Below are 13,375 nucleotides of genomic sequence, written 5' to 3'. Positions count from 1 at the left end.
CCTTTCATCCTTGTTTGATCACAAACACGACCACTCTCTTTGGTTGTGGCCTTTCACAAGAATTTCAAAGTTCAAAAAAAAGGGTGAAATATTCTTCCCACAAATTTTTCATCATCACTCACTCTCAATTTTTCAATTATTATTAATAATTCATTACTAGTATTCATTCCTCCGATCATTCTTTCAGCACACCAAACAAACCAAAACCACACAACTATAACAACCACACAAAATGGAAGGGTATGATCATTTCCTCAACCGACTCAGATCCAACACATATGATATGCAACAAGAAGAGCAACTCTTCCGTAAGAAGGAAGAAGAACGAAAAAAGAAGAAGGAAAGTCCATTTGCAAAGTTTGGACTTTCTCCTCTCTTACTCAAACAAATCAAACGATGTGGTTTCTATACACCCACCCCGATCCAACAATCTTCCGTTCCAGTGATTTTGCAAGGACGAGATGTCATTGCCATGGCTCGGACAGGTTCAGGTAAAACAGCCTCTTATTTATTTCCAATGTTTGAACGTTTGAATTATAAACATTCATCAACGGTCGGTGCAAGAGCCTTGATTGTAGTACCAACTCGTGAATTGGTTTTGCAGGTGAATAAGGTGATTTATGATTTTATTGGTAAAGTCTCGGATTTGAAGACTTGTATGTTGTTTGGTGGTAAATCTATTGAGGGACAATTTGAGAGATTGAGTGCAAATCCGGACATGTAGGTTTTGTCTATTTAATGTTGTTTCTATAATGTTACAACTATTGAATTGGATTCTTTTTAATGATATTTATTCATTTATATACCATTTTAATATGACGATGAATGATGACACTCTTTGTTTTCAACAACGAAAATGATTCACGGAAATATTTCACAAAACAGAATTATTGCAACACCTGGACGTTTGTTACACATTATGGTAGAAACTGGACTCTCTTTAAAGAGGGTAGAATATGTCGTGTTCGATGAGGCTGATCGTTTATTTGAAATGGGTCTCTCTGAGCAATTATATCAAATTATTGACAAATTACCACAAACAAGACAAACTCTATTGTTCTCTGCTACTTTACCAACAGCTGTTGCTGAATTTTCGAAAGCTGGCCTCAATCAACCTGAATTGATTCGATTAGATTCTGACATTAAAGTGAGTGACACAATTCGATTGAGCAGCATTTTCATGAGGTCCAACGAGAAGTATGCAGCCCTTATTTATTTATTGAACAATATTATCAGTAATAGAGAGTCAACTATCATTTTCATTCCAACTCGTCATCATGCAGAATATTTATTAACATTATTTTCTCATTACAAAATTGATGCCACAGTTGTTTATGGTAGCATGGATCAACAAGCTCGTACTGAAAATTTAGAAAAATTCAGAAATGGAGAAGTTAATATTTTACTTGTCACCGATGTTGCTGCTCGTGGTATCGATATTCCTGAAGTGAATAACGTCATTAATTTTAACTTTCCTGGAAAACCAAAATTATTTGTTCACAGAGTTGGACGTGTTGGTCGTGCTGGTAAGATTGGTACAGCTTATTCCCTAGTAGGACCTGATGAAATTCCTTTCTTCCTTGATTTGGAGCTTTTCCTTGGTAGAAAATCAAAGAATGTTGTTTTAGAAACTATTTATGAAGACGATGAAACCAAGTTAGTTCCAGCAGATTTAACAGGTAGAAACTGGAGAGACTATATTGATGGATATTTTGGAACCATTCCACAATCCATCATTGATCGAGAAATTGAACAAATTACTAAATTTGAGAGCATTGACCAAGCGCTGAAAACAGAAGGAGAAGTTTGCACAAGAGCCATGCAACTTTATAATAGAACAAGAGGAGAACCTAGTGGTGCCTCTATTGCACGATCCAAAGAGTATCTCAACCTTTCTATTCACCCCATGATCAAAATATTTGAAGTTATTTCCGATGAAGAAGAAGAACAACACGACATTTTAACACAAATGAAAAATTACCGACCTGGTCAATCCATTTTTGAATACAAGGAAAAGGAAAAAAGCCCAGAAGCTGAAGTGATGAGAAAAAGAAGACAATTCCTTAAACAAGCTCAGGTATTGAAACAAGTACGAGATTACGCAGTAGTTACTGGAGTTGAGAGTGATCATGAAGTCGAGATGAAAGAAAACAGAGAAGTATCAACAACATTTACGAGTCATGACAACAATTCACAATCTTCCTCTGCTGCTCCAAAGACTCCCAAAACTCTCGCAGAAAAATTATTAAGCGAATCTTCCAAACAAGAACGATTTGTGAAATTATCCACCATGGACACAAATAATTCCAAATCCAAGAAGAAAGAATTTAGAGATCCCAACTTTTTCATGGATTACGGAAAGGAAGAGAAAACAGACTCCACGCAAGATCACTACTCTCTAAATGGAGCCTCAAATAAGAAGAAGAAACCACTCACCAATGTAGTCTCTAGTGAATTCAATGAAATTACACAACTACAAATCAATGATGCTGTGATGGATATTGGAGGTGAAACGAGAGATGAATTAAATAAGCAACAAAGAAAGAAACAAGGCATGATTTGGGATAGAAAGAAGGGTAAATATGTGGTGGGTGTGATGGGTGTGGATGGTAAAGTGAGACGAGATGACAATAAGAAGAATGATGATCTCAAAACGACAGATGCCTATGCCAAGTGGAAGAAGAGGACTCATGGTCGAATTCAACAAGTGGGTGAAGTGGAAGAAAGACAAGATTTTGTTTCTGGAAAGCGAGGAAGAACAAATGACAACGAAGAAGAGTACTACAATGGTGATTATGATGGAGGCGATGATGGTGACGAAGTCACTCTCACCAATAATAAAAAGAGAAAGAAGGCTCCATGGGAAGAGAAGAATGAAAAGAATAAGAAGAGAAAACTAGTCAAGGAAGGAAAGGCTGGTAAAGAGGAAGTTAAGAGTGAGGCACAACTAAAGAAGATTAGAAAAGAAATGAAGAAGAAGCAACAACATAACAAGGTCAAAGGTCTCATGAAGAGACACGGAGCACAATCTGTTCTCAATTCCATTCAAAGAAAGGGTATGATCAAGGCCCTCGAACAACGAAACGCCATGCCAAACAGAAATTCAAAAGGTCAAGTTCGAATTTTCAAGCGCAGAAAGTAAAGTATTGACATTTCAAATCCTATAAATTGCCCTCATCATTAAACAAACTCAGAATTTCAAGCAGAGAACAAATAATGAGGTTTAATTAATTTGTGACATCCGCTACTTGAACAATCCTCCAAGTGACAACAACAGACTAGCATCCTCATGAATCTTGTTTGTGTCACTGGTTACGGTGTTAGAGGTTGAATTGCTTTGTGTGGACCCGTTTTGCACCACAAATATAACTTGACTTGTTGGAATAGTTGTGGATGGGGCTGGACTCGCGTTAGGAATTGTATCACAAAATACAGATTGGAAAGGGGTTAACATCTCGTCAGCGTTCTCGAGTGGAAGTACTAGGGATTCATCTGTTCTTTTGAGAATTTCATTCACGTTTTTCACGGTAAATTCGTTCAACTTTTTAGCAAACGAATGAAATATTGGAGAATAAATTGTGAAAGGTGTGGGGCCCGTATAATCGATCTTCAATCGAAATGGAGCATAATTGAACCTCTTAGAGCAATAGGTCCTATTAATACCGAACCTCAGTATGATAGAATTGTCATTTTCTTTGGAGGCGGAAGTAAGAGTGATGGTTTCAACATCGCTGGGCTTTTTGTGGGACTTTTTCTTTCGTCCATTTTCTTCTCCCTCACCAGAAGATGAGGCCTTTTGTTTGGTAGATTTACTTGGCTCATATGATGGGAGTGTAAAGTCGCGTCCCATAACCAAGTCAACCTGTACATTGGCAATCATGACCTTATTTGAAACTCCTTGAAAGACTGGATCTTCTGTAACAATTTTAAGATCATACTTGTGCTTCCAAGTGAGAGTGTACAACACTTTTGGGAATGAAGAAACAAAGGCTGCATCTCTTGATTTTTTAAATTCCACCGTAATGCCATTGCGATTGGTTATGAATGACCAATCATCCACATTATAGGGACTGTGAATACTATTGCTGGAAGGAGGTACTCGCTCTTGAGAAGTGCTGTTGTTGGTTAAGGATTGATTGAGAGGTAAGGCCATGGTCTTGATTGGGTTAAGGTTATTCAATGTTCCAACATTTGTCGGCGACGAAGAGGAAGATACAGATGTCGTTGGTGCTGATGAAAGAGAGGGTTGATTCACAAGCACTAGGGTCCTCCTGGGCACAACTTTTCTGTCCGAGTCGGAAGATGGCGAGCCCGTACTTGCGGTTGGTGATGAAGTCGCTCCACTTGTACTGACTGGAGTTGACTTGGTTTTAAATCTTCTTTTCGAGTTAGATGATGATGCCGTAGTTGCTATTGGTACACTGGATGATGATGACTTGATGCTCTCTTGGTCAACTTGAGGTAAAAACAAAGCTGTGGGGGAAACCAACACTGGTTTGGGTACAGTGGAGGTTGGAGATTCTTCTTCTTCGGAGGCATGCTCTTCATTGTCGCTGTTCATTCTAATAGTACTATTAGAAACCCTTGTTGAAGAAGAAGGAGCATGAAGCTCAAATAACTGCTGTATTGGTGATGAGACTGGAGATGCTTCCGATGATGAAGATGATGCTGAAATTGTAGAAGTGGAGGAAGACTGCTTTTTCTTCTTCTTTTTGCTGCTCACCGTTTGCTTTGATTTGGAAGAACGGGAGGAAGAAGATGAAGTACTATGCACTCCGAGATCATTGTCATCCTCGGGTAGTTCCAATCGTTCATCATCCTCACCCATCTTATTGCTAGAATCATCAATATCTACAAAATCTTCATCAAGAACCTTCTTCTTCCTCTTTCTTTTTCCTAATTCACTTGTTGCTGCAGGCATGGCGTTAGGAGAGAATAGTTTTTAGAGGGAGGTTGAAACTCAAGACACGACTGGATTGATCTTGTTGCAAGCACCAACAATATATATTGAGAACAGAGGACTCAACTGAGATAGTTGAGTGAAAAATGAATCAGAGTTTCAGAAAATGGGAGCGCTGCGCGGCGGTTGTTGTTGGAAGTGCACAGCAAAGGCTTTGACGCTATTTTTTTCGCGACTAAGGCCCAGTTGACCGGAAAACCTCAAATATACAAAATTGAGTGTTGTAAAATGAGTGGTGGATGGCAAATGATTTACAAATGGTTCAATGGCTCGCATCAAGGAGATATGCTATGGATGATGGTCATCATTTAAATGTGATTGCGTTTAATGAGGATACAAGATGATCGAGATGAAGTTTTTTATATCATCTAATGCAATGTTCTGTTGAATAAAGATATTGGAGTAATACCTGCAATATAAAATTGTAATAACTATTACAATCTCGGATGGTGATAGACGAGTCGTTTTTGAGCATGTTATGGTGTGAAGTGTTTTTTCTGTCACGGCACAATAAATCCTCCAATTAATGAATACAAATCAAGTCAAAAAATGTCCAAGAAAGCATCTCCTCCATCAACAGCATCAGTCAATAATGATGATGATGAAGATGAATCGTTAGATCATGACTTAACATCAAGTGGGAGTGATGATGAAGAGGACGATGTAGTGGAAGAAAAGAGAAATTCTAAAGTAAACAATAACAAGAATGTTACGGAAGAAAATGAGGAAGAAGATGAGGAAGAAGGAACCGAAGATGATGAGGATGAGGACGAAGAGGAAGATGAGGATGATGAGGATGAGGACGATGAAGAAGAAGAGGAAGAAGAATATGAACCACAATTGAAATATCAACGACTCGGTGGAAGCCTTCCAAAAGATATTTTCGGTATTGAAGGAAATTATGCCAGTGCTTTAGTGGTTGGTGAAAAGGTAAGAAGATCCCATGAATCAGTATCATCAAGAACGAGATTATCATTCTTTATATTGGTTTTTTAAATAACGACAAAATGTATATTATTACACAATCATCATCATCATAATAATTGTGAAAATTTATTCCATCAACTCCGATATTGGAATCATCATCATGAACAATTGCATCATCTTTGTCAACAACAACAACCATTCAAAACAATTCAAATTTAATATGAAACGATCATCAACAGTTTCTCGCTTTGGGAACACATTTAGGTTACTTGTATCTTTTGGATATTGAAGGAAATAATAACCAACAACAAAAATTCAGACCTCATGCCGAAACGATTAATGATTTATCTATTGACAGCACAGGTGAATATATTGCTAGTTGTAGCAATGACGGAAAGGTTGTTGTGTATAATATTTATTCAGCCCTCTATGCCAGCATGCAAAATCCCTCAGTTCACAAAAAGATTTTAGATCCAAACAGTGACGCAAATACAGTCATCACAGGCAATAGCGTCTTGACAAATGTTTCTTCAGCCCTAACAGGAGGATCTGTAGGTATCCAAGAGGGTAACATGATGGAATTTTTCTTCAATAGACCCATGAAGTCGGTGGCTTTGGACCCTTTCTATTCATCAAAGAGCGACCACTCAGTGGTTTGTGGAGGAAAAACAGGAAAATTAACATTGAAGAAAAAAGGATGGTTTGGAACCTATAAGGAAGTAGTAATTCACAAAGAGGAGGGAGAAATTCATGCTGTGAGGTGGTTTGGCGATTTTATTGCTTGGGCCAATGACCTCGGTGTTAAAGTTTATGATGTGGTATCAAATCAGAAAATTACCTACATTCCTCGATCAGCTACAGCACCAAGACCAGATATGTATAGAGCTTGTCTGAATTGGTGTCTTCCTGAAAGATTTGCGATCGATACTAAACAATCAGATACCAAAGATACAAGAAACCTAGCTCAATTATTGATAGGTTGGGGTCAAAGTGTCACACTCATTGTCATCAAGGAGCGAAAATTACCAAAAGAACAAAAATCACAAAAATTTGTAGAAGTACTGGCCATGTTTGAAGTGGATTTCTTCATTTCTGGTATAACTCCCTATTCGAACGAAAATAGTCTATTGATTTTAGCCTACGATGAGGAAGAGCAAGAGGAAGATGACAAAAAGAAACTCCTTGCTCCTAGACCTGAACTTCGAATTATGGATTTGAAAGGAGAAGAAAAATCATGTGATGCACTTTCAATCAAAAATTTTGAAAATTACTTTGCCACTGACTACAGACTGGAAACATTCAACCCTTCTACTTCTTCGTCTCATCATTTCGTTGATCAAGAAGAAGTTTATTACATTCTTTCTCCAAGAGATATAGTTGCTGCAAGACCAAGAGACAGTGATGACCACATTAAATGGCTCATGCAAAAAAACAAGTATACGGAAGCTCTCAAATACGCCAAAGAAAACGAAAGCCAACTTAAAAGCATTTCAATTGTTGATATTGGAAAGAAATATTTGCGCCACTTGTTGGAAAACAAGCAATACAAGGAAGCTGCGCAAATGGTGCCCAACGTTTCTGGAACTGATCAACAGCTGTGGGAAGAATGGATTTACGTATTTATTGACTTGAAACAATTCCATGTGATTATACCATACATACCTATTAGCCAACCAAGGCTGAAAGATGCAGTTTATGAGATGAAGCTAAACTATTACCTTCTTAACTCTCCCGAACAGTTCCTTTCATGTATCAAAGAATGGCCACAAGATTTATACAAGATCCAAAATATTACATCGGTCACAAGCGAAAGAATTGGCGTTTTGGAGCAGGAAGCTGAAAGAAATAGACTCGATGGAAAAGACCAAGAAGCTCGCGATTGTGAGAAAAAGATATCAATCCTATTGGAGGCATTAGCTAATTTATTTATGTATGAACAACAGTATGACAAGGCCCTTAATATTTATTTCAAGCTTCGAAGGGCTGACGTTTTTGAATTTATTCAGAAATATTCTCTTTTTTCGTCTGTGCAAGACAAAATTATGGTTTTAATCAGTTTTGATGAGGATAGAGCTTTAAGGTTGTGTGTCGAGCATCATGATAAGATTATGGTAGATCAAGTCGTAAAACAACTTCGTAATGAGAGAGTACAGCTCTTAAAGTATCTTGATGGCCTCTTTTATCACAATGTACAAAATGCCCAAAAGTATCACATTTTGCAAGTAGAGTTATTTGCTGAGTATGACTCCAAGCGACTGGTTTGGTTCTTGGAGCAAAGTCAATCGTACAAAATTGAGCAGGCGTTGCAAATTTGCGAGCAACATTTAGGAAAACCAATTGAAAAAACATTTGAATATTTGTATCGAAGAGATGTACCTACAGTTGCGGAAAGCAGTGCCAACAAGCGAGCGAAACCAATGATTACGTCAGATGATCAATATGATTCAGAATCTGACGATGAGTCAACAACAACTGCCACAGACGTGCCTGTTGGTAATACAGTGTCGAAAAATATTAATAGCAATGAGGACGATCTTGTATTACCTGAAAGAAACAAACAACTGTACAAGGGAATTGTCTATCTATTGAACAGAATGGGTAACACAAATGATGCTCTTGCCTTAATTATTGATAAATTAGAGGATGTTGCTCTCGCGATCGAATTTGTAGAAAAGCAGCCAGATAGCGAACTTTATCAAGATCTGATTAACAAGAGTTTGAAAAAACCAAAATTTATTTCAGGACTTTTAGATCATATTGCAGAACATGGTAGTGACTACATTGATCCATTAGCACTTGTGAAAAAGATTCCAGAAGGCATGGACATTGAAGGTCTTAAAAAGAAACTGACTCGTCTCATTACAAACTTTTCTCACCAAAAGACACTGCAAGAAGGTTGTCAAGAAATTCTCCAAGCCGATCTTAAACAACAAAGCTCTCAATTATTTAAATTCCAAAGAAAAGGAGTTCGAGTAAGACTTGGTGGACGATGTGCTCTCTGTGGACAACGACTGACCATGACCAAAGAGGATAACATTATTTTCATGAGTGGATTTTATTATCATTTTAGATGTTACTCGGAAGTGGTGGATGTCGATACTGGTGGCTCTTCATCGAATGACGCAAATGGTGACATTGACTCTGCTCAACCTTCAAGTTTCTCTTCCTCTGAATCGAAACCAAATCTTGGAAAATTGCAGTGCATTGTGACACAATCCAGGGAAAAGAAAAATGTAAGAAGAAAGTAGAAGAACAAGTTGCTTTCACGACCATTTTATGATAAATAACTTATTTTTCGTTTTGAATGCATTATTCACATTACATGACTGTCTTCGATGATATAAGGAAACGCTTTCAAAAGCATCTGGTGCAGCAATTCGAGAGAAACCCATTTCCAACATTTCACATTTATTGAGCCTGTGAAATAGCGAAAGTGATCAGAGACTCAAGAGATACACAAGCAATGTTGTGAATTTGGAGTTTGATTGTAATGGAAATGTGACGCAACCACATCACTGTAAAAAATATCTAAAATCCTTGTTTGGACATTTTCATCATCTTGCTTTCCAACCGTTGATTCCTTCTTTTCTTGGATCGGAGTTGTGTTCATCATCAATAGACAGATTGTTTGTTTGTAATATATAACACATCCTTGTACATTAATCACTCTACTAGAATACTACTTTCAACACACTCAGAATGAGTTCGTGGTGGGGCGTGAATTCATCCATCGATTCCATTTCTCATCAAAAGAGAAATCAAATTCTTTCCTCTCCTTCAGTATCACAGAGCGGAGGTAGTGGAGGTGCCTCTTCATCCTCCAATGGCAATAATAATAGCGGAGCGAAAAAGGCTTCTTCCTCAACATCATCTCCATCATTAGGAAATTCTAATTCCGCTGTAAATAATCCACCATCGGGAGTTGTTGGTTATGCAGTGAGTGCCGATGATGAAATTAGGTTTTCATCTCTGGAAGATTTAAGTTCCTATATTCAACAATTTGCTTCAAACATTCATAATTTGGAACGAAATATCAAACACTTGTTGAGGAATTATGAATTGAGTGGATCCAACAAATCAAGTGCCATTGATTCCTTAAATAATAGCAAGGACTCGGAACGATTACGTGCTAAAATTAAGAATCTCAAAGATAAGATTCAAAAGAGCAAGGATGTGATTGTGAAGGGCTTGAACCGATTTTCAAAAAAGAAGATTGATAGTAGTAGTGCCTATGATGTCAATGATAATGAATCACTAACAAGCTCGAGTTTATCTGGTGGATATGACTCTATGGGAATTTCCTCTTCTCAGAAAATTCAATTCAACAAGTTACAAACTCAATTCAAGGAACTTTGTAAACAATACGAAAAGTGTATTCAGGACTATAGAGACACTGAAAAGAATATGAAACGATCACAACTATTTAATTATGGCGAAGATGACTTGGATGCCATGTTTTCTCACAAAAAGTCTTCGTCTCGCTCTGGCATGGCAAATAACAATGGCAAAGGTAGACCAATGAAGAGTGACTCCTCTCCATCACTCTCCGGTAGAGGCATGGGTGACGAGGACGAAGCTGACAGCAATTACCAAGAGGAAGAACATCTTTCACAGCCTGGTGTTCAGTCATTGGCTCCTCAATTTGTTTTGAGCGCTGCAGATCAAGCCACCTTGGATGTTGAGAAACAAATTGCACTCGAAACGAATCGAGAATTGAGAGATTTGGAAACTAGTTACTATGAATTGCATCAATGTTTTGTCGATTTGAACGAAATGATCAAGGAACAAGATGAATCCATCACTGTGATTCATGACAATGTCGTAAAAGCAAATGAATATGTCGAACAAGGTGTCGAAAATATTAAGGTTGCCAATAATTTCACTGGAATTGGAATGTTGAAGAATATTTTCTCTCCAGGTAATATTGTCAAGAGTTTAATCAAGTGATTGGACATGCTATGAGATTGATTCTTTCATGAAAAGAGCAAGTCAAATGGTTTACTGTGTGTAGCTTTTTTGCGAATGCAGCCATTGTTTGTACTAGGAATGTCGAAAGATTTTTTGAGTTCACGAGTCAATCCACGAATAAACTGGCCTTCATAAAAACTTTTGGAGACAATCAATTTAGAGGTGTGGGTAATGAATTTCGCTGAACACAGTCTGGTATCTAGAGAACTAACGGGTATGTACATTGCAACAAGGAAAGAGGAATTCTCGCATTGTGAATCTCTCATCATACTCACGAAATATTTCTCGAGGCAAGGGCTTCCAAATCAAGAAAAAGCAACAACATCATCACGTAAAGAAGAGGCAAGAACCTGATGAAATATTTCATTCGAATCACGTTGTATTGCATGATGAGAATGGAGAGACAGAACTAGTCTTATCCAAAAATTGGTAGCTCTCCAATGAACAGACGACTTGTAAATACAAACCCAAAGAACGATAACGTTGCAATGATGAAGCGCACTATACCTCTCAACAACACAACTCGAAATCAATAATATTCCATCATGTATTCCTGTGTGTGAAACTCGTTAATAATTTATTGTTCGAAAACAACAACATCAAATTTATGCAGAAGCTTGCATAATCTTGTATCCCCACCAGATAGCCCACAACCAACCAATCAAGATCCATGAAGTAACAATTTGCAAAATACCAACAATCAAAGTTGGTTGCATCTTCTCCTTCTCAGAGGTGATCAAAGCAGCCAAAATGGTACCGAAACCAGGGAAGAAGAAGTTAATGAGGAGGATGACAATACCCATACCTTCGCATCTTGGAGTACTATCTTCGAAGAGACCCATTTTTGTTAATTCTAGTGTAGTGGTTTTTTTTTGTTTCAAAATATACAACAGCTGGACATCTGACAGCTCTTATCGATTCCAAGGAGTGTGTCATTCTTGCTGGGGTGGGAACACTTTACAAGTTCACTTCCGTTCTGGCTTCTTCGTCGCAAACCAATCGTTCATCAACGGTTGACCGTTGTAATCACTTACAAAACTATTGCCCTCAATTTTCATTGGACGAAAGAAGCGGGAGTTTTTTTTTGTTGATGAGATGACCTTTTTCACAGTGAAAGGAGAGCAACATCCAAATACCAAATTCATACTAGTTGGAGCGATCTACAGTTCTCGAGCGAAATCTAGGTGTCATGAACGAGTTCAATACAGTTGGTGGGTGTCGAATTCAATTGAACTCCACCTGTCACCTTTGAATCGATATCCAACACTGAGCGTTTCTTCAAGAATGGATTGCTCAGACCTTCAATTCTTGTTGTTCAATTGTTGTTGTGGTGTTTGGAATCGTTGTTGTTGTTGTTGAATAATGTTGAACCATCAAGTTGACAGTGGTTCAGACCGCTTCTAAACTATCAAAAGAGTTGAAGAAGGTCATTGGAATCCAAGGAATTGCTATTTTTGTACATATAACCTCACGTTAATGTTGAATTGTAGTGGAGTGGCATGGTTCTCTACAGTTAATTTTAGAGGACAAGTTTCCGTTGTGGTGGTGGAGGTTGTTCACCTTCTCGCTGACGACGAAATTTTTCATGTCTTTAAAAGGAAATATTGAGTGAGAAGGTGAACGGAGTTGAGAGAGTCACTCTCCGACGCTGAAGGTTTTTTCGAAATTCTTCCTTCTTGAAATGTATGTACACACCTTCTGACCTGATCATTTCTTCCATCACACTCAAAAATTACTTGCGACGAGACACTTCTTTAGAAACATCTTCTGTAGTGACATTAATTTTCAAAGTGGAAGCATTTACGTGAGTGAATATTTCACTAAAAACTTGTCACCAACCTCTAAATTCGAAACATTGAAACAACAACACTATTTGGTCATTCAATTTGGATTCTTGATTCTTCATTCCATTGGGAGGACAGGAATGATAATTTTTTACCGTGTTGGAATTCACAGAGGAAATGCAGCGGAAAAGGGTGAACTGCGAACTTCGGAAAGCCTTAACTGACTTTCCTAAAATATTGTTTCCAGAATAATCATTAAAAGTGAAAAGAACAAGCTTACGAATGATTTCCATTTATTTATTATTGATCAATCAGCTGCAAAGATGGAAATAGGTGGTTGTAGATTCTTGTTGGTGGATGATCATCATCACAAGGATCAGGAATGTGGTTGGGTAGAATTGTTTTATCATTCTGGAGGTTTTCTCTTCAGTTGCTCGGTAATAGAGAATGCGTTGGTATAGAGTAATGAAGGACGGTTGTATTCTGTTTTTCTTCTTTTTCTGTTGCTCTGTTAACGGGGTTGGACGTTATGACATTTTTTTGTTGGAAATTTGTTCTTGTGTTTGCTCGAGCAACCCGGTAAAAAAATTCTTCTATCCACTCGAAAACTTCTGCGAAACCTCCCGCCCTTTGTCTCACAGCTGCGCCTTCGACTCAGGTCGGAAGTGTTCCGCATCATTTTCCTCGTGGCAGAATAACTAGAAGGTTTGCAACAATTAGCATTGAAAGTTTTTTT

The 13,375-nt window shown here is 37.8% G+C and overlaps 5 protein-coding genes across 5 annotated transcripts; 3 read left to right on the top strand and 2 right to left on the bottom strand.

Moving 5' to 3' along the window:
* Positions 1-232: 232 nt before the first annotated feature.
* Positions 233-3,142, top strand: FDP41_003276 (uncharacterized protein; the record flags this gene model as incomplete). Its single annotated transcript, XM_044706562.1, has 2 exons — positions 233-720; positions 886-3,142. 2 exons carry the CDS (start codon positions 233-235, stop codon positions 3,140-3,142), a joined length of 2,745 nt encoding a protein of 914 aa, XP_044562667.1.
* Positions 3,143-3,244: 102 nt separating this feature from the next.
* Positions 3,245-4,921, bottom strand: FDP41_003275 (uncharacterized protein; the record flags this gene model as incomplete). Its single annotated transcript, XM_044706561.1, has 1 exon — positions 3,245-4,921. The coding sequence occupies one exon, from the start codon at positions 4,919-4,921 to the stop codon at positions 3,245-3,247; it is 1,677 nt and encodes a 558-aa protein (XP_044562666.1).
* A 588-nt stretch (positions 4,922-5,509) lies between these two features.
* FDP41_003274 (uncharacterized protein) lies at positions 5,510-9,135 on the top strand (the record flags this gene model as incomplete). Its single annotated transcript, XM_044706560.1, has 2 exons — positions 5,510-5,890; positions 6,127-9,135. 2 exons carry the CDS (start codon positions 5,510-5,512, stop codon positions 9,133-9,135), a joined length of 3,390 nt encoding a protein of 1,129 aa, XP_044562665.1.
* Positions 9,136-9,586: 451 nt separating this feature from the next.
* On the top strand, positions 9,587-10,834 carry FDP41_003273 (uncharacterized protein; the record flags this gene model as incomplete). Its single annotated transcript, XM_044706559.1, has 1 exon — positions 9,587-10,834. One exon carries the CDS (start codon positions 9,587-9,589, stop codon positions 10,832-10,834), a length of 1,248 nt encoding a protein of 415 aa, XP_044562664.1.
* A 626-nt stretch (positions 10,835-11,460) lies between these two features.
* On the bottom strand, positions 11,461-11,697 carry FDP41_003272 (uncharacterized protein; the record flags this gene model as incomplete). Its single annotated transcript, XM_044706558.1, has 1 exon — positions 11,461-11,697. The coding sequence occupies one exon, from the start codon at positions 11,695-11,697 to the stop codon at positions 11,461-11,463; it is 237 nt and encodes a 78-aa protein (XP_044562663.1).
* Positions 11,698-13,375: the final 1,678 nt, after the last annotated feature.

Source organism: Naegleria fowleri (genome assembly GCF_008403515.1).
Source record: "Naegleria fowleri strain ATCC 30894 chromosome Unknown tig33, whole genome shotgun sequence".
Taxonomy (NCBI): domain Eukaryota; phylum Heterolobosea; class Eutetramitea; order Acrasida; family Naegleriidae; genus Naegleria; species Naegleria fowleri.
Note: the sequence above shows the minus strand (reverse complement) of the source record. Positions and strands in the feature narration are given on the sequence as shown.